At 40.8% G+C, this 23,446-nt stretch overlaps 1 protein-coding gene across 6 annotated transcripts in view; it reads left to right on the forward strand.

The window, feature by feature from the left end:
• mast3b (microtubule associated serine/threonine kinase 3b) overlaps positions 1-23,446 on the forward strand; it is a 57,339-nt gene that overhangs the window by 3,581 nt on the left and 30,312 nt on the right. For 4 of the 6 annotated variants that reach the window (XM_034213167.1, XM_034213170.1, XM_034213168.1 and 1 more), the window contains exons 3-4: positions 5,990-6,078; positions 8,871-8,943. In XM_034213167.1, the coding sequence (XP_034069058.1) occupies positions 5,990-6,078; positions 8,871-8,943 (162 nt within the window). Of the gene's footprint in view, positions 1-2,748; positions 3,230-5,989; positions 6,079-8,870; positions 8,944-23,446 lie in introns of those variants that run through there. The other 2 variants (XM_034213171.1, XM_034213172.1) reach the window with 2 other exon arrangements.

Consider the following 23,446-nt stretch of genomic DNA (forward strand, 5'->3'; position numbering starts at 1 on the left):
CTGTCACACCATACACCATACCGTAATTAATCCCATTTGCTCTGTTGAAAAATGAACACATTTTGTGTGGGAATGCTAAAATCGAACATGATAATCATGAGTTCCCTAACACAATGCTCTTTTCAGACTAAAGCAATGTACCTTATGGCAGTTCGCACATTTGTTGGCAACATTCTTCACAGCATTTTGCATTGGAGAACCCCCGTGTTGTTTCACCTTCCAGAAACATGTTCATTCTCTTGCATCAGATTTTTTATTTGTATACAAGTAAATTGCTTCCTGGCATCAACCCTGGAATCTGATATCAATCAATCAATCAATCAATCAATGTTTATTATATTTATATAGCCCAATATCACAAATGTTACATTTGTCTCAGTGGACTTCACAGTTTGTACAGAATATCAGTAGGACAATACGACACCCTCTGTCCTTAGACCCTCTGTCCTTAGACCCTCACATCGTACAAGGAAAAACTTCCAGAGAAAACCCACAGTTTAAAGGGAAAATGGGAGAAACCTCAGGGAGAGCAACAGAGGAGGGATCCCTCTCCCAGGACGGACAGACGTGCAATAGATGCCGTGTGTAAATTGAAAAGATAATACATTTACGAAAGAGGTAGACCAAATGTTTGGAAATGCATGTGTCTATAATAAGAAGATGAATCCACAAGGATGTCAACAATCCTGTGGGAGCCATCAGGGGAGTATGATGAAAGTCAGGCAGGACCGCAGAGACCGGTTCAGCCACGACTCGAAATCCAGGACTCAAATCTAGGACTCAGGACTCAGGATCCAGGACTCAGGATCCAGGACTCAAGATGCAGGATCCAGTGCTCAGGATCCAGGACACAGGACCGCAGCAACAGGATCAGCCTCGACTCAGGATCCCGGTGTAGATAGACACCAAAATGACATTTGGGGGAAGCTGGGTTATTCGGAACATGAGAGTACACAGGTACAGACAGACAGAAGGAAGAAGTAAGGTGTCCCCCGACAGTCTAAGCCTATAGCAGCAAAACTAGGGGCTGAATCTAATCAGCCCTAACTATAAGCTTTATCAAAAAGGAAGGTCTTAAGCGCACGCTTAAAAACGGATATGTTGGCATTTTATTATTATGGCATCTTTATGTGGAAGACTCATACAATGAAAAGCAACATGATAGTATTAAAACTGTACAAATACTTTAAAAACATTTCCAAAGTTTGGCAGCCGCAACAATAACGCCACAATCACCTTTATCCTTTATCTGTGTAAGATGTAACCAATAAGCCTGATTAGTGGTGGCAGTGGCATACTGCAAAAACAACATTTATATTATATAATATATCTGTTTTAGGTATTCCTTAAATTCCTAATGTGTCTATGTCAATTACAAAATTATATATAATAAAGAAAATCGGTCCCTTGCAAACTAAATATAGGTCTTGACATCTATCCTATATTTTCAACCAATCGTCTGCAGTACATCACATAAAGATAGTTTGAGTCCAAATTCAAAACAAATACAAATAAATAAAATATGTTTTAGTTGTGTTTGCTACTACACACAGCATTCCAGCTACAGTATATCAATACGTGATGTTGTGATCTGATATGATTGGGAAAAAAATGAAAAAAGTACTGGGTATAACCATAGACTGTATATATAAAGGGTATAACTGAGCTATATGCAATGACCACTAGAGGTAGTATATGCAGTGGCATGTACCATTGTTTAGAAGTTTGTCTGGAATCCTCCCTCTGCCAGATTGCTTATGGTATAACCCAACTACATTTTATGATGCGTTCAAGTTTTGTAGGAAATTCGCTCAATAGTACACGTGAAGGGAGTGTTTTGGTCTGACTATTATTAGGCCTAACTCAACAAACAAAATAAGGTAAAAATCCACTCTTTAACAGTAGGCCTACAAAGAAGAAATGTAACCATCTCCACCACACACACTCAACTAATGCAGCCTAACAAATCCATTTATTATAGATAAAACGTTTTTTAAAGGCCTGCAATGTTCACATTATAGTAGTTTTGTAGCACTAGACTAGAGAAACGTAGGAGTCACTGTGGTGTGGAGCCTAATTTCACTCCTACTGTCCTTACAAGCCTGCAGTTCTTTGGTCTGCTCTTTTTGTTGTGTAACATAGTATGTTATCTTCTCAAGCTGCTGTTAAAGGAAACGAAAAAATGACTCTTATGTTCTTTGTAACAGTGAAGGATTATCGTAATACAAACCAAATAATACAAACACATCCTATCTTAATTTTGCCGATAGCGCTTTTATTATATCACATTTTACCTTTGCAGAGGAAGCTTGGTGAAATGGTGTAGCATGGGCCAAGGAAGAACCCAACTAAGGAGCGGATCCAAATCACAGAGCAGATATATAATCACTTTTCTTTACTTTCACAAAGATTGCTCGATAAGGCAATTTAAAGTATTTCTGTCTAAGTATTTTTTGGAGTAGGAAGATAGTAAGATAAGATGGACCTTTATTGATCCCTGTAGGGTAATTCCGGTGTTATAGCAGCAGAAGAATAAGAGAGAAACACAGGTAGTACACATGAGAATATACACAGGGATATTAAGAATAAAATAAATAAGAATAAACATTTACTAAAAGTATAAATAGAAGTAACAATTTGAGTCAAACTGATAAGATTAATGTTCATACAGATATATTGCTACAGCTTTGGAACTGGTTGGACTGGTAACATTTGAATGGCAATTTAGATAGGCCTACTTGGCAGACTTTCCAGGAGTGAGACACCGTCGTGAACGAGCAGCACCTGAACGCTGCATCTGGCTCCAGCCCGCTCACTCGGACACACACTGAAACAGCAGTATGTGTTTGACCAAACTAAAGTGAGTCGCTGGCTGCTGCTGTGTGCACGGTTTTACACACAACAGAAACACCAACATGGAGGTGTTATTTTCGGGGACAGGACCGCGGTGAGAGGGCCGACCGGAGGATGTAGGGACTACACGAGGCGGCAGACACAATACAAAAGAAAGCGCCGAGGAGAGGAGGCGATGGTGGGGGAGAGGAGCAGCAGCATCGGGGGGTTTCACACATACCCCAGCTTCAGTTCTCTAACATAACCATTCACTTTTAAACTGGGATATCAAGGCGAAAATATCCTCCAGCATGTCGGATCCAAGTCACTGGTCTGCGGCTCCAAGCCACACCAAGTCTCATTTTGTTCCGGGAGCCTTGCTGAAGCGCTCAAAAAGGTACTTATCAAGAGTTGGGGATTTGCAGGTTAAATGCAGGTACATTTTGGCTTTTGTTTGTTATGTTAAAATGCCGGCCTTGTATCAGTGGCAGGTGGTCTTATTTACTCTTAATGATTTCTTAAGGGACGCTATATTAAAACATTCCCAACACGAGCTCCATGCGCGCAAACAGCCTGGTGCTTTAGTGAACGTTAATCCCGTGTCTGTGTATATCAGGTTTCGTCCAGAAATCTGTATATAGCTCATGCACATTTCCTTCAATATTTGCTCTAAAACAAAAGTATGTTTGTCTAATATCAGATATGCAGTCTTCTTTGTTGAAATTGGACCATTGCAGCAGGTCTATGATGTTGCATTTGCATATCCTAACTGTAGGTGCAGTTGTTAAATAAAGGGACAAGAAGGTGTGTTATATTAAGGAAAAAGCCTCTATTTGCCCTTCTCTGTTTGTATTGGTGTCTATTGGTGTGATGATAGTTACTGACTGAAGGGCATAGTTCATTGTTTACTGTTAGATGACTGGAGATAACCCCTGCAGCTGTCTGATAGAGGCCATGACACGGGATGAATGAGGCAACTTTCAGCCTGCATTTTGTGGATTTATGCTGCAACATATGATTCGTGTGATCCACGAATTATTTGTCCTTTTTTTTGGGTTAATAGTCTGAAAAATGGCTGAAATTTGCAAGAAACTGCAAATTTCACAGAGTCCAATGTGTTCAGATGGCATGTTTTGTTCTACAAGCAATCCAAAATATTTTATATTAAAATGGGAAAAGCAGCACATTCTGTCATTAAAAATGCTATAAACTGCTAATATTGTAACATTTTAGGGCTGCAACCGGTCACTTTGAAGATAAATCTGCAGATCATTTTCTAGATTCCCTGAGGTTTTCAGAAGACTTCAATGAAAACAGTGCACATCTCAATTGTTTAATTGAATGGCTGTAAAGCAGACACAAAGAGCTAATATGTGAGAAGAGGGAAGGTTTTGTATATAAAATGGCAAACATTTTAATACTAAATATTTAAGTCTATACTAAGTTGGTTCATTTTCTGTCTGTCTAATGATTGAATAATCAGAACTAGTATTAATTACTGTTCACCCTCGTATTGCAGTTACATTTACTCAGATTAATGGTATTGGTCATAGTGTGCCCCTTCACTTCAGGACCAGAGGATTTTGATACTCCCTCCCGCCTTTTAGACACACACACACAGACACAGAGTTGGACATCTGTAGCGAGCTTGGCTGGCTGTTGCTGTTGGGCACACACTCCCTCCCTTCAGCCTTGAGTCTGTTGACAGCAGGTTTCCTCTTTGTGTTTTGGCCCTAACCAGTTTCCCCTCTTCAGCTGACACAGCCATGCTGGTGTGTCGAGCATTTGCCCCAGATTAGAGTAGTAGTTACATAAACACCTACCAAGGAAGAGCTGCTCTGAAGGCGGAACTAACCTCATCGTGGAGTGAAATCTCAGTGGGCAGAGACAAAGTATCATAAGCCCCATGTGTACTAGACCAGAAAGTGTGTATCTTTGGTAAAGTATTCAAAATATGTTCAAAGACTTTCGGTCTGCTTGCGGTTGATCACTGATATTCTTGACCATGGTGTGTACTTACATTTGAGGATTCATGGGACTCATTTGAATACCAATCAAGAGCAGTTATGGTGGCTATGATGTTGGCTCAATGTACTCAGTTTGCACATTTTCCCATATGAAAAACTTGTGTAGCAATTTACATCACTGAGTGTTGGAGTATAGTTACTGAAACAGATTCTGATAACAACTAAAAAAGAGTAGAAGCCATAGTACACAGCTCCTGAATATACAGTTATTAATATATATTCAATATCTTTAATTGAATGGAGCTGAACAATTATCTGCAACTATTCAGATAAGCAATTCACCATTTCAATCCTGTTCCAAGCAAATATGCTTAACATTCTCAGTTTAACAACATTTAAACAAAAACAACGGCATCTTCCTTCTGTGTAAGGTTTAGAAGCTTTTGTTCATTCTCCTTTGGTCAAATCTTGGATGTATATTATATTATATTATGTGATACAAAATGTGCAAAATACAAGAAACGATTTGACTAATTAAAGAGTATACAATTAAATAAATTCCAACTAAACTAAAAAGTACAATAAAACGCCTGCTTATTTCCATAACTCCCAGTTAAATATCTGCGTACTTCCGGTTGGCACACAAACAAGGATGTGTTTCGTTGTTGTTCCAGCGTACTCAATGTAGTACAACAGTTCGAGCTCAGTGGATCACAGTTGTGGATTTAAGAGGTCGAGTGTCTTCTTAATCTGCCAAGTGTTGCGCTGACAGAAAAGGTTTTTTGTGTTTTCAAGCTGCTGCTCAAAACACATATTGATGGTAACACAAGTTGAAGCATTGCATGAGTCAAACTTGTAATTATAGGTGGATACGCCAAAATGATTCCACTCATTAAAGGGACACGCCAGGGTATTTTCTAGATTGTTCGAGCAGTGATAATGAATGTTACACAAACACTTCAACCCATATAGCATAATAAACCACACCTGCATTGATTTCTAGTGAGAAAGCTTTCTTTTAAGATAACCTGGGGGACAATTTTGTAATTGGTGCTTTTTTAATGGCTGAAATTCCACTGTGTTGTTACAACAGGTAATAAAGAGATGTTCAAAGTGATGGGAGATGAGTGATGTGTGATCAGGCTGGTAGTTTGTGTTGACACCTTTTTTTTCTTCTGTTTGTGCTCCAGCTGTCGCAACAGCAACAGGAAGAACCTCGGTGTCGGGACGCTATCGCCCACGCTGTCCCGGCCGCTCTCACCGCTCTCACTGCACACCGGTAAGATCTACTGCAACGCTTGGTAACCTTTTAATCCCAGCATGTCCCAACAGGAGCGCCGCTGCAAACAAACACATGTTAGCATTGGTGTTGGCTCTACTTCAGCTGTAGTGTGTAGGGATGTAACGGTACGATAATATCGCGATAACAAGTCCACGGTACGGTATTTATCGCGATATTGAATAATATCTTAATATCTTAATAATAATATATTTCTTTTTTTCAATACACATTTTTTTTACTCGGTAAATGTTTCTTTATTACATAATAAATCTGATTTGTACAGCATTTTAGTAGGATAGCAGTATTTTAAAGTGTCAAAAACAAAGTGACAGTAACAGACTGGAACAAGAAAACCAGTGTTTTTGTACCTACAGTAGGCCTACTACCAAACAAAGTAGGCATTTTCTTTGTGCCACTGCATCTCACAAATAAACAAGGACATTTAATAATCAGACCCTGCAATAAAATAAATCAAGTTTCACTTTAGTTTTTCAAGTAACTCGACTCAAACTCACTAGTCACTCACTCAGACAGGTTTTTAGGAATATGAGAATGTCCACATTTCCAGGTAAGCTGGAAATGTTTGGGCATTTACAATATCCCCTGCTCTGGAAAAAACTCTCTCGCTTGGTACTGATGTTGCTGGGACAGCAGTGGTTGCGTTAACCGAATATTTTATTTATCAATGACGGAAAAAATCTGAAAGCAGAAATGATATAGTTTCCAAACCGTACTTTGCCGTACAGATCAACACATGTCTGGGAGGTTTTGCTTTACGCTGTGTGCGCTCCCGCGAGGTGCATGCACACACCGGCATAACACCCGCCCCCCCCCCCCCCCCCCCCCCCACCGTTGACAGTTCACGAGCGTGCCTCTTGTGAACTGTTCAGACCCGACGGGTAATAATAAGGGATTATGACGGACAATTTACGATCCTGTCTGTCAAAATGACGGACAACCGAAAAAGTCTAAAGACGCCACCGATCAGTGGGACGGAGAGATATGCTTTGGCCATGGGTGACAGCAGTGGGTCAAAACTGTGCATTGTCCTCTCCACCACTTCAAAAACAATCAGTTTTTTGCCAAGAAGGTGAGGCTTATTGACAGGGCGAGATATAAATATACTGTTGGTACTTGTCAATGTCTATAGGTGTGTAAATGTAGCCCTGTAAATACGATGTCCTTTTGTGTTCATGTTGTAACCTACTTGCTGCCATGTTGGACAGGTCTCTCTTGAAAAAGAGATCGATTATCTCAATGGTTATTATCAACCTGTTAAAATAAAGGTTTAAAACAATTAATAAAAAATAAAAATCGCGTTAGATTTTGTCAGTCTCACGGCGGTATTGGGACGTTTATTTACCGCGATATTCGGTATATCGTTACATCCCTAGTAGTGTGTCATTCAGCAAATAACTGCACTGACCAATCAAACTGATGCACGTGCACACAGAAGCTTAAATACATGACAGCATTATTTACATTTTGTCTGTTGCAAAATCTTGTTTAAAATGTACAGTTTTAAATTGATTGATTACATTCAGATATAATGATCAGTGACAGTATTTGATACTGTCTTTTTAAACACATTTAGGTGCCTTGGGGTTATAAAGTAGGTTTAAATGTTGTTATTCTTACCTTTCCAAACGTTAGAGATGACATGTGAAGCTTTAAACAGGTTTGATGTGAACACACATATGCCACATTTGGCATATGGAAACTTTGCAGGGGTTTGATTAATTACGTTTCAAGCAAATTCCTAACTGTTTGTCATGTTGCGTACTGCTAGAAGCTCCTCTAACATTAATATCTGTAAGCTGTATGGCTCACTGCCTAGCCACACGCTCAGTAATACGAGATTAAGCTCGTTTGGATCTAACTATTAAGCCGCACCATAGCCAGTATGCTGTTGAGACTGCAGATTATTCAGACATATTCAGATCATCTGCACACATCAGCCATTAACTGAATCCTTTCAGTTATGACACACTGCGTCAAAAACAATTATATATAAATCGTACTCCAAAAAAGGGTACCTGTACAGTACACCAATAAGTCATATTATTAGTTCAGCCTCTGCTGAACATCTGGACCAACAATCTCCAATGTTTCATGTTGCTTCAGGAAACTATGTTTTAAATGATATGTCTTTTTTTATGAAATGTGTTAAGGTAATCAATTTGGACTTAGAGAAGTTCACTGTCTATCAGGTTGAAGAATTAAAAGTGCAGAAAGTTTAAGGATGATTGACAATCGATAAGTGTTTAAATTAACTTTAAATTGTTAGTTTTCTTTTGCTTCTGAATCAACAGTACTTCATGCCATGAAGCAGCTGCACTCAATGAAAAGAGGTTTGCACAAGAGCTCCTCAAACCAGCAGTATGTGGATGTGCTCCCTTTTGAACTCAATCATGCTGAGGATTATCTAATCACAGAGTGCAGTCGGCCTCTAATTGGGTCTCTCTTGTGTCCTAATTGGTACTCAACTACTTGCATGTAAACGAACCACAGTCTCTAGTGGAGGCAGCCAGACTCTGGTGAGACCTGACTGTTTGCAGATCAGTGCTGTAATGTTTGAAGAGTAATTCCAAGATGATAGATTGGACCTGTCTGAGGTGCTGGTAAATGGCACTGGGTTTTTAAGTGATGGAGGGTTCCTGCAGAGACGTGATGTAATCTTTTCTGAGAAGTTTCAACTTGTGAATGCAGCCATTTGGTCTTCTTTACTCTATTTCCTGAGTTAATTATGACGGTTAGGAATAATACCGGTACTGTCTTTTCTGTTTCAGCTGCAAGCAGCCCTCTAGACAGTCCTCGAAATGTGTCGACTGGCGCCTGCCTCAACTTCCCTTTTGCCCGAAGGTATGTCAGCACTGCTTGTGAATCCTTTCCCTGTGAAGTGATACATTTCTTTTGTCACAGCTGTATAGTCTCAAGGGAGGAGAGTTTTATTCTTAATCATACATTCTACCAGAAATGTATATTATCTGTCCTGGGATTGTTACAGTGAATACAAATTTATAATCCATACTATATCTTAAAACTGATGAGATAGTAGTGTTTTGTGAGTTGTTTGTACATAGGTTTGTGATTCACTAGGCTTTCAGGTGTTTTTAATTAATTTAAAAACACTTTTGAAAAATAGAAGTTCTTAAAAATGGGGGTTTACATTTTTTAATTAGCTGAACACTTTTATTTTAATAAAGAAACGTAATTTAATAACACATTTAACTTGTTATCTTTCACCACAGTTCATTAAAAACATTGATTAATGCTTACATTTGACCAAAAATGTGTTTTACAACAGTCCCCATTTTTTTGGTCAGTCCTGTCACGCTTCATAAAATACTCCATAAAAAATAGTGCAATACACCTTTAAGAACATGATTGTGAAGGAGTTACATCATCTGACGGAAGAGGAGCTGACAATAAGTGGGTACATTCTGTCCTTGAATTAATTAATAATCTTGTTTTTACACCTTTTTTTTTTTTACGTGGACAAGCTAAAGGGTCAGGCGCTGTCACGTTAAAATATCCCAGAAAAGGATTATATTGTTTTTGTTATTACATTTTTTTAGATAAGTTCACTAAAATCCCTTGCTAGCAAGCTAACTATTAACATGTTGAAATGCTGAGAAATAGCAGTTAAAATGGCCGACTGTCAGGCCCTGTCACGTCAAGCCCTGACCCTGTCACATCAGGCCCTGTCACGTCAGGCACTGTCACACAGTGTCCCTCTTCTTTTGTAGTCATCCCTAAGCTCTGAATATGATATTGCTACTTAAAGGACACCTATTATGCAAAATCCACTTCTTCATGTCTCTTCTACATCAACATGTGTCCCCTCTGTGTAAAGAGACTCTGAAAGTTTCAGGAACAAAGATTCTCTCTTTTTGTCCTGATCCATTTATATAAAAACCTGTCTGCAAATGAGCTGATCAGATTTTGGCCACTTTATGATGTCATAACGATGTTTTGTCTTGTGTAACCATTAGCCAATCAGCAACCAAGGTAACCCCCCACCCCCCCCCCCCCCCCCCCCCCCCCCTTATCACCTGAATCTCCTCCTATAGCACCATTGTGTTCGTTTTAACCAAATATCTCTCAGGCTGCAGCCACATGAGGACGATAACGCAAACGGACTGAAATCGATATAAAAAAAGGTCTTCCGTCCACACGCAATAGGCACCAGAAACGTGTCCGTTCACACAAGACTGCTCGAAAGCGCTGGAGACGCTGTAGTACATATGCCGGGCCTATAAGTGGCGACTAAAGCAGCGAAGAAGACTTCCATGGTTGCAATGGTTGCCCTTCTGTTTATTCTCCGCTGTGGACACTCTGGCTCTTTTTCTCCCCCTTCCGAGGCAAGCGTGTGCTCCTGCTGTAAATCTCTCCGGTAGTCCACCAGCAGATGAAAAACACCCACCTCTCCGCCTCTTCCAAGGGACGAGGGGACCATGCGGCAGAGTTTCAGTTCGATTTTTTTTCGCCGGTCAACATGTCCGTTAAAGTTGAAATCTTCCAGACAAAATTAGAAAAGTGCCGGTCAGAGGTCTTCTTTGTTATTTATTGAGCTTTAAAACAAATTGATAACGACTATATAATAATAATAATAATATAAGAATAAAAAACGGAGCCTCTCTTTTCCTCCCCCTCTTCTGACAGGCCAGCAGCTGATCTCTGAGCAGGAGAGGTGGGAGAGGCGGGTCTATTGCTTGACATGATCGTATAGGCGTAAACACGGAGCCGTTTGCCCCCCCAGCACGTTTCGTTTGCAGATCTACCCACCTTGGGACCCGTTATCGTTTTATGCATTTCCACGTCGGCCTCGTGTGGCCGTACCGTCTATATCATAGTTCAGTAACAGGCGGACCGTGGTCCGGATCCGGACCCAGACGCCGACCTATACGGACCCGGACCTATAATCAATACATTAATAGGGAATTTCAATTTTGACGGGGCGATTCTATTTTAACCGCTGTTGACAGGGGGCGAAAGAGACGATTGAGCGATACAGGGAGAGAAACACAGAAGAAGAGACGAGAGAGCGGCAGATAGAAACGGAGAGGAAAGTGAGTGGAGAGAATAATTAGCGATACAGGGAGCGAAGCGGAGAGGAGAGTGAACAGGCGTGTTAGCGGCAGACAGGGAGAGACAAATATATCAGAGGGAAAGAAAGAGAAACTTTAAAACTGTTCAATTGTTATGATGTGTAAAGACTGATTGTTCTATAATCGTCTGAAACTGTTAGGTCATGATGTGAAACGGTTAACAAAGAAAAAGGGAAACTCAAGCTGCTTCTACACTTAATTTAATTTATCTAAAATCAAGCACTTTTAAGATGCACATATTTTCAAAAGCTATTCTGTTTATTTTCTCTATTTTTATTTTCTCTATTTTTATTTTATCAGCGTGCCGACGATCGTGAATTATCAACAGGGGGGGAGAGCTCGATGGTGGCACGCGTGCCAGGGGTAGCCGACCCCTGATCTAAAGTAACAGACAGAGAATCAGCACTTTTGAAACAGGGCTGAAATGGAGTGGATTATGGGATGCTGCAATAATCTGTTTGGTGTTTCAGCCAAGCAGAGACATGCTCTGGATATATCTGAGACCTGTAATATATTGATGAGAAACAGTATAATAGGGGATCTTTAAATACCTACTTTTTTTTTAATATATATATATATATTTTTTTTTTTTTCAGTTATAAAGTAAACAGACATTGCTCCAGATAACAGAACATACAACAAAACATGTAACACCTAAACAAAACGTAACGGGGGGGGGAGGAGGAGATGCAAGGATGACTTCCTAGGACAGCTGATTGTGACATACACAGGACATTACATACACAATACATTATACATTACACAGGAGATGCCATATTGACAAGGTCAGATAGGAGAGCTGCGGACAGTGAACCGCAATCCTCCTGTCTCCCCTCAAAATCCCCCAGCAGAGAAGCTGCACGCTCCATATTCAGTAGGTCCAGATACTCCCTCAGCCATGAGTCCCTAGTAAAGCAGGCTGGTTTGCGTTCCTTCCAGTTTAGTAGGATGAGTCTTTTTGTGGCTAAACAATGTCCAGAGCCGATCGGCAGTCCTTGCAACATTGCCATCTGGCTTGAGACCCAGTAGACATGCAATGGGACATGTAGGGAAATTAACCTTTTAAAGATTCAGACATTAAGGATATTACTTCTGACCAAAGTTTTTTTACCGCTGGGCATTCCCAGAGTAGGTGCAACAATGTACCTCGCTTGCCACATTCATGCCAGCATAAGTCTCTGTGTTTATTGTCCATCTTGGATTTTGTAACAGGGGTGATGTAAGCTCTATTGAGAATTTTGAACTGTATGATCCTGAATCTTACACATTTAGAAGAGAACATAGCTGACCTCCAAATGGAGTTCCATTGCAAAGCAGACAGAGAGATATTCAAGGCATGCTCCCAGGACAGTTGGACAGGAGAATAGGTATTCGGGGCAGCCCTAGATAATAATTTATAAATGTTAGAGACAACACCGGATGATATGATTGCTTTCTTGAGGCGCTGGTCCTCTTCCATACATGAAGCAGGCATGGCTCCCTCCTTACATTTTGTACTAATAATAGATGCTAGTTGTGCATATGATAGAAAAGATGAGTCTGAGAGACCATACTGATTTTTGAGTTGTTGAAATGGAAGGGTTTGGTCTCTATATATCTGTCCAATTGTAGTAATACCAGCCCTCTGCCAGATATTATTACTTAAGGTGCCTCCTCCTGCAGAAAGACAGGGGTTACTCCAAATGGGGCAAGATGGTAAAGAGAGCCCCTCTATGTTGAGTCTCCTGTGCAGTTGCTTTACAATAGAGCATGAAAAGCGGATGATGGTATTATCTAGGGCTGCAACAAACGACTAATTTTATAATCGATTAATCTATCGATTAATGAAATGATTAATCGACTATTCGGACTATTACTGTATGCCTTGCACAATTTCTCAAACGCTCTTGTTGTTTTAGGCATGTGGAAACTAACAATGAAGACAATAAAGATAAATACTTGATTCAAAAATACATATATTATTAAATTAACTAAACACATTTTGAACAAAATGAACATAGCTTTTAATTTAAATTAAATAATAATATTTCACATCAAAAGAAACAACAGTCTTTTAACAAATCGTATTAAATAATCTGATGACAGAACTGTAAACAGAATAGCTGAAACTTTAACAAAATAAATAACTCAGTTACCTCTAATCATTAACCCATGTTTGTATAATGTAGTTAACTCTGTGTGTTGCTGCTAGCATACATAATACCTGACGTGGAAACGTTACTCGTGGATGGGGCTACAGAGCTGCTAAATGTTTAGACAAATTGCTCGTGTTACCGCCCTTACATGCTAAACTCTTATTGCACTTTTGGCAACGAGCATTCTCCACATCGAGACGGGTAAAGTTTAACCACACCTCGGAGCGCGTTCTCTCCGCCATCTCCGCAGTGTGTTGCTGCCATGGGTTGCTGCATGTAGCAGCTGCGTGTGTGTAAACTGCCCCGCCCCCTCGCACACAGACGGGGGAGAGAGATCTCGTCTGATCGAAAATACACCATAGACGCATTTGTTTGTCTTTTTGCATATTAGAAACGAGTTGGCGACACTAAGACTGCGATATAATGTTTATGTAGCAATAATACATGACATATATTTTTTAAATGTCTCCAGTACCGATAAAAAGACCAATAACTTTGGAGCTTAACGGCGCGTAAAACACATGTGATGACGTCACCAACGAATCGACGACTGAATTAGTTGGCAACTAATTTGGTAATCGATTAAGTCGATTAGTTGTTGCACCCCTAGTATTATCCATTGAGGGTGGTGGTTTTGGGCAGTACCACATTGATGCCAGAGATATGTTTTGGTTTACAGACATGATGGATTGCTCCAGCCATTGCTAACTGCCTACCGGAGAGGCACTTTTGTACGCCCACGATAATGGATACTTTGCATTGAAGGACAGATAATACTGGAATACATCAGGGACTCCCAAACCTCCCATTGATCTTGGAATGATCAACTTATTATGTGCGATTCTGGGTTTTTGTATTATTCCAAAGGAACTGAGTGAATAGGGATTTGATATCTTTAAACCATTTTAGTGGGAATTCAAGAGGGATAGAGGAGATAATATGAGAAAGCCTTGGGAGAACATTAATTGTCAAGGTTTCAGCTCTGCCCCATAGAGAAAGTGGTATGGCCATCCATCTGTTGATGTCCTCTTTAATGGACTGGAAAATAGCAGGGCCGTTAAGGCTAAAGATTTTAGAGATAGGAGAGACGATGTTAATTCCCAAATACCTCATTCCATTTGTTTTCCAAATAAAGGGGGTGTTCATTAGGTTGTGCTTTTATGTACAGTGGGGCAAAAAAGTATTTAGTCAGCCACCAATTGTGCAAGTTCTCCCACTTAAAAAGATGAGAGAGGCCTGTAATTTTCATCCTAGGTATGCCTCAACTATGAGAGACAAAATGAGAAAGAAAATCACATGGTCTGATTTTTAAAGAATTTATTTGCAAATTATGGTGGAAAATAAGTATTTGGTCAATAACAAAAGTTAATCTCAATACTTTGTTATGTACCCTTTGTTGGCAATGACAGAGGTCAAACGTTTTCTGTAAGTCTTCAGAAGGTTTTCACACACTTTTTCACAAAACAAAACATATATATAGCCTATATTTTTTTATTATTATTAAACTGTGAATAATGTATTCACTCAAATAAATACAAAATATAATAAAATAAACATTAAGGTGCAGCATTTCGATGAACTGAAATAATCTGTATTTTAACTTTACTGTAGGCCTACTAGTACTCACAAAACATAAACTATTAGTTTTGGGTTTTGAATTATTATTAAACTGTGAATATTCACTCAAATAAATACAAAATATAATAAAATAAACATTAAGGTGCAGCATTTCGATGAACTGAAATAATCTGTATTTGAACTGTACTGTACTAGTACCTAAGCAGCCAGTTTGACATTAGGACTTGCTTGTCATTGTATTTTCATGTTTTTTTAAAGAAAGATGAACTTGTCCACATTGCTTGCCGAAAGGGCAGATCTGCTGGCACTAACAATATCTCCTGCTGTGGAGAACACCCTCTCGCTAGGGACAGAGGTAGCAGATACAGCCAGGTAGCGCTTTGCTAACATGGCAACATAAGGATATTTGGCGTTTGTAATAGCTTTGGCTCGGTCTGAACTTTTTGCGAGTGGTGGAGGCTTAAATGCTAGTGGGAGTTGGGTTTGCACTTCAGTCTTTTTTCTTTTGGTACCGGTGATATTCACGTTCGGGGTGATGCCTTTTCAAGAGTGTGCAAGTTTGATGTATTGCCAGCCGCGTAACCAATTTTAGTTGAACAATGCCGACAAACAGCTTTGGTTCGGTCCACCTGGCTTTGTCCATCATCCTTGTACGTAACTGCGAAACCAAAATGTTCCCAAACCGGAGACTTCAATGATGCTGGAGGATGTTCGAGCTCAACTTTATCTGCGTTCGCCATTTCGATAGTTCCTCAAATTACTGACTACATCTGAACGCATCCCTCTGACCAGCTCTCATAGTATGCCTCTCATCCAATGAAATGACTTGCTCGCTCTATGACGCGTTGAACCCAATGTGAGCAAATTACTCTGAATGCTGCGACGCAGCACCTGCGATTACTTCCAAAAAGTTGTTCACGTTCTCAATTTTTTACGTTCAACGTTATATTCGTTCGGTACACTTTGGTACACACCTGTACCGAACCGAACGGCCCGTACCGAATAATTTCGGTACGTGTACCGTTACACCCCTACTGTTGCTGGTATTTTGGCCCATTCCTCCATGCAGATCTCCTCTAGAGCAGTGATGTTTTGGGGCTGTCGCTGGGCAACACGGACTTTCAACTACCTCCAAAGATTTTCTATGGGGTTGAGATCTGGAGACTGGCTAGGTCACTCCAGGACCTTGAAATGCTTCTTACGAAGCCACTCCTTCGTTGCCCGGGCGGTGTGTTTGGGATCATTGTCATGCTGAAAGAACCAGCCACGTTTCATCTTCAATGCCCTTGCTGATGGAAGGAGGTTGTCACTCAAAATCTCACGATACATGGCCCCATTCATTCTTTCCTTTACACGGATCAGTCGTCCTGGTCCCTTTGCAGAAAAACAGCCCCAAAGCATGATGTTTCCACCCCCATGTTTCACAGTAGGTATGGTGTTCTTTGGATGCAACTCAGCATTCTTTCTCCTCCAAACACGTCTAGTTGAGTTTTTACCAAAAAGTTCTATTTTGGTTTCATCTGACCATATGACATTCTCCCAATCCTCTTCTGGATCATCTAAATGCTCTCTAGCAAACTTCAGACGGGCCTGGACATGTACTGGCTTAAGTAGGGGGACACGTCTGGCACTGCAGGATTTGAGTCCCTGGCGGTGTAGTGTATTACTGATAGTAGCCTTTGTTACTTTGGTCCCAGCTCTCTGCAGGTCATTGACTAGGTCCCCCCGCGTGGTTCTGGGATTTTTGCTCACCGTTCTTGTGATCATTTTGACCCCACGGGGTGAGATCTTGCGTGGAGCCCCAGATCGAGGGAGATTATCAGTGGTCTTGTATGTTTTCCATTTTCTAATAATTGCTCCCACAGTTGATTTCTTCACACCAAGCTGCTCACCTATTGCAGATTCAGTCTTCCCAGCCTGGTGCAGGTCTACAATTTTGTTTCTGGTGTCCTTTGACAGCTCTTTGGTCTTGGCCATAGTGGAGTTTGGAGTGTGACTGTTTGAGGTTGTGGACAGGTGTCTTTTATACTGATAATGAGTTCAAACAAGTGCCATTAATACAGTTAACAAGTGGAGGACAGAGGAGGCTCTTAAAGAAGAAGTTACAGGTCTGTGAGAGCCAGAAATCTTGTTTGTTTGTAGGTGACCAAATACTTATTTTACCGAGGAATTTACCAATTCATTCATTAAAAATCCTACAATGTGATTTCCTGGATTCTTTCCCCCCATTCTGTCTCTCATAGTTGAAGTGTACCTAGGATGAAAATTACAGGCCTCTCATCTTTTTAAGTGGGAGAACTTGCACAATTGATGGCTGACTAAATACTTTTTTGCCCCATTGTATATGAGTTAAGTGGGATTGCTTCACTCTTGTTCCAATTTATCTTATATCCAGAGAAGCTGCCAAATAAATGTATCATATCAAGAACTGCGGGTATAGAGAGTGCTGGCTTGCTCAAAGTAAGAATTATATCGTCAGCGTACATATTTAATTTGAAATCGTTTCCATGAATGTTCACACCATGTATGTCACCATTAGAGCGAATTGCACAGGCTAATGGTTCTAGAGCCATAATAAAAAGTAGGGGACTAACTGGACACCCTTGACTCACACCACGGTGTAAGGGGAAAGGTTTTGAGATTAATCCATTAGTTCTAACAGAAGAGAAGGGAGCGCTATACAAAGCCTTTACCCAGCTAATCAACTTGGGCCCAAAGCCAAAAATGTTCAGTGTGTAAAATAGATATGTCCATTCTGTTTGGTCAAAAGCTTTCTCAGCATCTAGTGAATCATTGGCAAATTGCTGGAGCTTGCTTCTAGGATAATCTGAAAAACCCTCCTCATGTTATTTGAGGACTGGCGGCCTGGAATGAAACCTACTTGGTCTAGATGCACTATATGGAACCACCTTCTCCAAACGGAGTGCCAGTATCTTGGCTAGAATCTTGTAGTCACAGTTTAAAAGGCTTAAAGAGCCTGTGACACAGGTTTCCCCCATCATCCAAACCCATCAATTTGAGTAAATATTGTCCCCTTGAAAACCGTTACTGAACTGATTTTGGATATTTGTACTTTGATAACCATTAATCTGCCCTTCAATGTTGACCATTTTCTGGATCTTCTCGGGGATTCTTCAAGTCCCGCCAAATTATGTGTGACTTCATTGCGGGCACAGCGCTCCAGCTGCACCGTTCAGGATCCCAGCATCTGCATGTAAACGCACGATGGTGCACACAGCAGCAAGCTCAGACAGCGATGACAGTTTAATTTTGAACGTGTCTGAGAGCTCATATGAGGCTGAAGGATCGCTTTATGTTGTATCTGTTAGAAGTTTAGGGATTAGGTGCGTCAATATGGGCGATCATACGGTCATGTAGCCAGTGGTGGACTGGGACTAAAAATCATCCCGGGACTCTCGACCGGCCCACTTCGGTACCGCTAGTAAATTGTCAAGGGGGGAGTGGGGGATGTCTGGGGCGGCGGGTGCTGTAGGCTAGGGAAGGCTAAGCCTTCCCAAATATTTGTGTCACTGCATCCTGGTAAAATACAAATATAATGTATAATGTCTGTGTCTTTGACATTAGCGCTGCTAGCCACCTGTGCCCTGTACTACGAAGCCAGTTCAACATACACTGGATATGTTTGAGTAACAAACAAACTAACAACAACAAACTAACAAACGAGATCTCGCTAAGCGGTCCTATGACGCTGGTTATCAACTCGGTAAATCAAGCCAGAGTTTCTCTCACCAGCTGAGAGCGCGTTCACGGGGGCGGGGTGGGGTTAGCTATATTTGACCAATCACAAACAGGGACAAGTGTACTGACAGCGCAGCGTCATACTTCATTAATGAAACTAATATTAGACAAATATGAGCTTTAAACATCCATGACTTAAACATATAAACCAGGAAACAAGCCACAGAGTTGCTGCAAGGTGAATACAGAACAACTGGTTAAAAAATAACTAGGCCTACCGAGTGTTTGAAAGCGTATAGTTTTATGATATCACTGCCCCATCTAAGACACGAGTGGATCTGACTTTAATTACATTTGACTCGAGTGTTTCGTCAACATAATGTGTTGCTTAAAATAATACTTCTGCATACAGTATGTGACACTGTAAGTGTTGCACAGCCAGATACGGCTGGAGAAGCTGACTCAGATAAGGAAATATATTATGATATTATATGATCGATGATCTGATTGATGATGTAATATGAATGATAAGTGCGACACGTCGGCGTCTTCTCTGCATACGGCAGTTTAAACTGTATTTCCTTTATCCTGTAATATGACTTGAGAGATTTAAACTCCGCACACTGAGTTGATCTCTTTTCTATAGACGCCGGAGGCGGGCAGCGTCAGGTAAAAAAAGTAATTTAGCCTTCCCAAACCTGAGCCTCACGCCCCGCCTATGGGGGATGTGCTAGTGACTTATCCGACCGGCCCACTTCGGTACCGGCCCATCGGGATTCGTCCCGATGGCCAGTCCGCCACTGCACCCAGCCCACGTAAACTGTCAACGGGGGGAGCCTCGCTGCGGGGAAACGGTGGACCTAGTGTCCCGATCGGAGTGGGAATAATAATAATAATAATAATAATCTGTGCATTTTATCCATTAATTCCCCCAACATTGTGGTAAAAAAAACACACGTTTAATCCATGTTGGTGTACTACAACTACAAAAAGCATTCGTTTGTTTTCTCATCAGGAAATGCAGACCGGCTCAAACAAACGATTTTTAATCATCATCCTCACGATCATTTAATGTATCATATGTTCGCCGAATTGACATGAAAGCACTAATAAATGTAGTTTCATCCACTTGAGTTTACAACTACAAAAATAATCGATTTGTTTTTATATCACATCCGACGGGAGGAAATTCAGCAGCTCTCACTACCGATTTGTAATCCTAATTTAATCATCATCTTCACCACGATCATTTATGTTTATGTTCACCGAATTGACATGAAAGCACTGACAAATATGAATATACTGTAGTCAACTTCATTAAAACGTTATTAACGTGCCTAAACTCAGTAATTCACCATTTCTACGCATGACAACACACTTTGTCCATGTTTGGCTCTCTCGCTGCAGTGAAGCGTTCCCGCATTGACGTCACTTCCGGCTTCCCCCAAAACTTCAAAATGAGTCGAAGGAATTTCCCCGCGATGTTCGAAATTATTGATATTTATCGGAACGGTATCGCACCTTCTTTTTTAAACTGACGGTTCGAGATGAGTAGTAGCCCAATATTTCATTGCACAACAGTTGTTGGGATGCTGTCACAGGCTCTTTAAAGGGCGGTGGTTACCCATCAGAGAAGGATCTTTGCCCGGTTTAGGCAACAATGAAATAATGGCCCTGCTCATGGAGGGAGGCATGGCTTCAGATTCTAATATTTCATTGAATAACAACAGTAAATATGGTGAAAGCTGTTCTTTAAAACATTTATAGAACTCTGTTCCAAAACCATCGTCCCCTGGAGTTTTTCCTGATGCCATCTTCATGATTGCGTTTTCTATTTTATTTTGGGAAACGGGTGCCTCCATAGCAGATCTGTCAGCCAAGCTGACGCTAGGGAGGTTAAAACCTCCAAAAAAGCTATCTAAGGCTTCTTCATTCAAGTTATTTTTTGTGCTATATAATTTAGAATAATAATTCTTGAAAGATTCATTGATTGTGGCTGCATCACACTGTAGCCTGTCATGCTCATCTCTGATCGCTGGAATAATCTGTCTGTTTTCTATTTGTTTTAATCTATGAGCTAACATTTTCCCTGCTTTGTCTCCGGATTCAAAGTATGTTCTTCGTAAACGAAAAAGAGCAAAAGCTGTCTCCTCATGTACAAGTTTCTGCAAATTAGTCCTAGCGGTGAGAAGTGAGTTCCTTAGATCTAAATTGGATGGGTCTAGCACAGGGGTCGGCAACAGGCAGACCACGGTCCGGATCCGGACCCAGACGCCGACCTATACGGACCCGGACCTATAATCAATACATTAATAGGGGATTTCAATTTTGACGGGGCGATTCTATTTTAACCGCTGCCGACAGGGGGCGAAAGAGACAAGTGAGCAATACAGGGAGAGAAACACAGAAGAAGAGATGAGAGCGCGGCAGAGAGAAGCGGAGAGGAAAGTGAGAGAAGAGAATAATTAGCGATACAGGGAGAGAAGACAGAGAGGATAAGATAAGATAAGATAAGATAAGATGAACCTTTATTAATCCCCGAAGGGAAATTCAGTTGTACAAAGCAGCAACAGGGTAAGCGTGAACAAAAACAGTACAGCAAAGATTCACACAGATCAATCAAATCTAAAATAAATAATAAATAACATAAAATCAAGGAAATAATGATAATAATAATAATAAAAGACTATGAAAATAGGAGATGAATAAAAATAAGAGTAAAATAACTGTCAGCATATACATATTTGGTCATCATCTTAGTTATAAAGTGCGGAATAAGTTAAAGTGACAAGTTAACATGGGTTGTGGAAACAGTGTATATATATGACCAGGAGAGTGAACAGGCGAGTTAGCGGCAGACAGGGAGAGACAAATAATTACACATGGCGCTCTCCAAGAAGAGGAACGTGGACAGTGAGAAGAACAGAGCTTTTAACCCTGAGTGGACAGACTCATTCATGTTCATCCAGCCCACTGGGATCACAGAACCAGTGTGTCTCATTTGTTCAGAGACCATGGCGCTCATTAAAAGTGCCAAAACGCCACAATGAGACAAAACACAAAGTGTTTGACCAAACATTCCCTCTCAAGTCAGAACTGAGGTCACAAAAAATAAGCAGTCTCAGAGCCCGATATGATCAGTCCACCAGGATCAAAAACAAAATATCGTTCCAGGGCAGGCTAACCGAGGCTAACCAATGTGCACCTGCATGTGTGTATGAGAATGGCCCTGACACCATTTCAGCCCAGATTTAAACTCCTGGCAGGACAAGCTCGAGCTCAATTCTCGCACTGAACAAAACAAAGTGAGTGAGGGTCTGCAATATAAGAGGGAAAGAAAGAGAAACTTTAAAACTGTTCAATTGTTATGATGTGTAAAGACTGATATTGTTCTATAATCAGGGGTGCACATAACTTTTTTGCCCTGGTTCTCAAAGGAGCACCTGGAGATGTTGCTTGGTGCTCATCCTTAAAATGAAATAAACCGTAACTTTTGAGGGGGTCTTGACTTTATTTGCCAGACACTAGGCACAGAACACACAGAGGTGAACACAGAACACACATGCAGAGGTGAACACAAGACAACATTAGCACGACCAGTAATCCTACAAGCTGTCATCACTGTTCTCCTGACTGTTCTCCTCACTGTCTTCCTCTCTGTCAGACATGGTAGCTGATGATGTAGGCCTACTTCTTCCTCTCTGGTTGAGTCTGCGATTAGCTGCTTGCATCCACAAGTCAACAGCTGGGTTTGGGTCGAAAGTATCTGTTGTCATCTTAGAAAAGTGGATGTAATCAAATAAGTATGTGAACATAACCAATAACCTACCATAGCCAATAACAAATGAATGTAACTTATTTTATTTGTGTTGTTCATTCATATCTTATTTTACCTTAACATTCATTTATTTATGCATTTTTTTTTTATCTCTCCAGTTTTAAAGGATATTTTTGGTTACTGTCCTATAGTATACATTGGAATGATTTAAAACCTGTTTATCCCAATAATTATAAAGGAGTGCCTTGGAAATATGTGTTTACATAAATTGTGACCAAACCGTTTGAATTTAGACTAAGAGTCCTTTACCTCACTGAGCTGTAGTTAACTTATCAGCCTCTCAGTCTGACTGGAGAGGACTCTCCCTCCACATTATTGTAGAAACATCTTCTTCTTATCTCCGTTAGAGCAGCTAGCACGGCACCAGATTATAATAACAACAGCGCTGGTACCACCCTCCCTCGCTCACTTGCATTTTGTCTGTGAGCTGCGGGCGCCAGATAAGCCAACATCCCCCATTTTCATCACTTACAGCGCCCATCGTACAGGGCAAATGAAAGGTGGAACCGGGGTGAAAAGGGTGTTACATTTACTTAATTGTGAATATTGTTACATCAAGGCCGAAAATTAGGATGAGCCCCAACGGTCAAAATGTTTTTTTCCCTCCCAGAACTGCTAGCGCAGCACCTCCCCAGATCTGGCGCCCTAGGCGAACATCTAGCCAGCGCTACGGGCCGGCCCTGAGTTCATATCATGGTTCATACAACTCTCGCAAATATATTTCTCTCTCTCTCTCTTCTCTCTCTCTCATCTCTCCTCTCTCCTCTATTTTCTCTTTTCTCTTCTCTCTCTCCCTCTCAATGTTGGTATGCAAATGCGCTTTGTTTCAAATGACCCGGTGCTCTTTTTTTGGCGGAGGTGCGCATGCGCACCTGCGCACCAGTTATGTGCAGCCCTGTCTATAATCGTCTGAAACTGTTAAGTCATGATGTGAAACGGTTAACAAAGAAAAAGGGAAACTCAAGCTGCTGCTGCTGCTACACTTTATTTTATTTATCTAAAAT

Source organism: Gymnodraco acuticeps, unplaced genomic scaffold (assembly GCF_902827175.1).
Source record: "Gymnodraco acuticeps unplaced genomic scaffold, fGymAcu1.1, whole genome shotgun sequence".
Lineage (NCBI taxonomy): Eukaryota > Metazoa > Chordata > Actinopteri > Perciformes > Bathydraconidae > Gymnodraco > Gymnodraco acuticeps.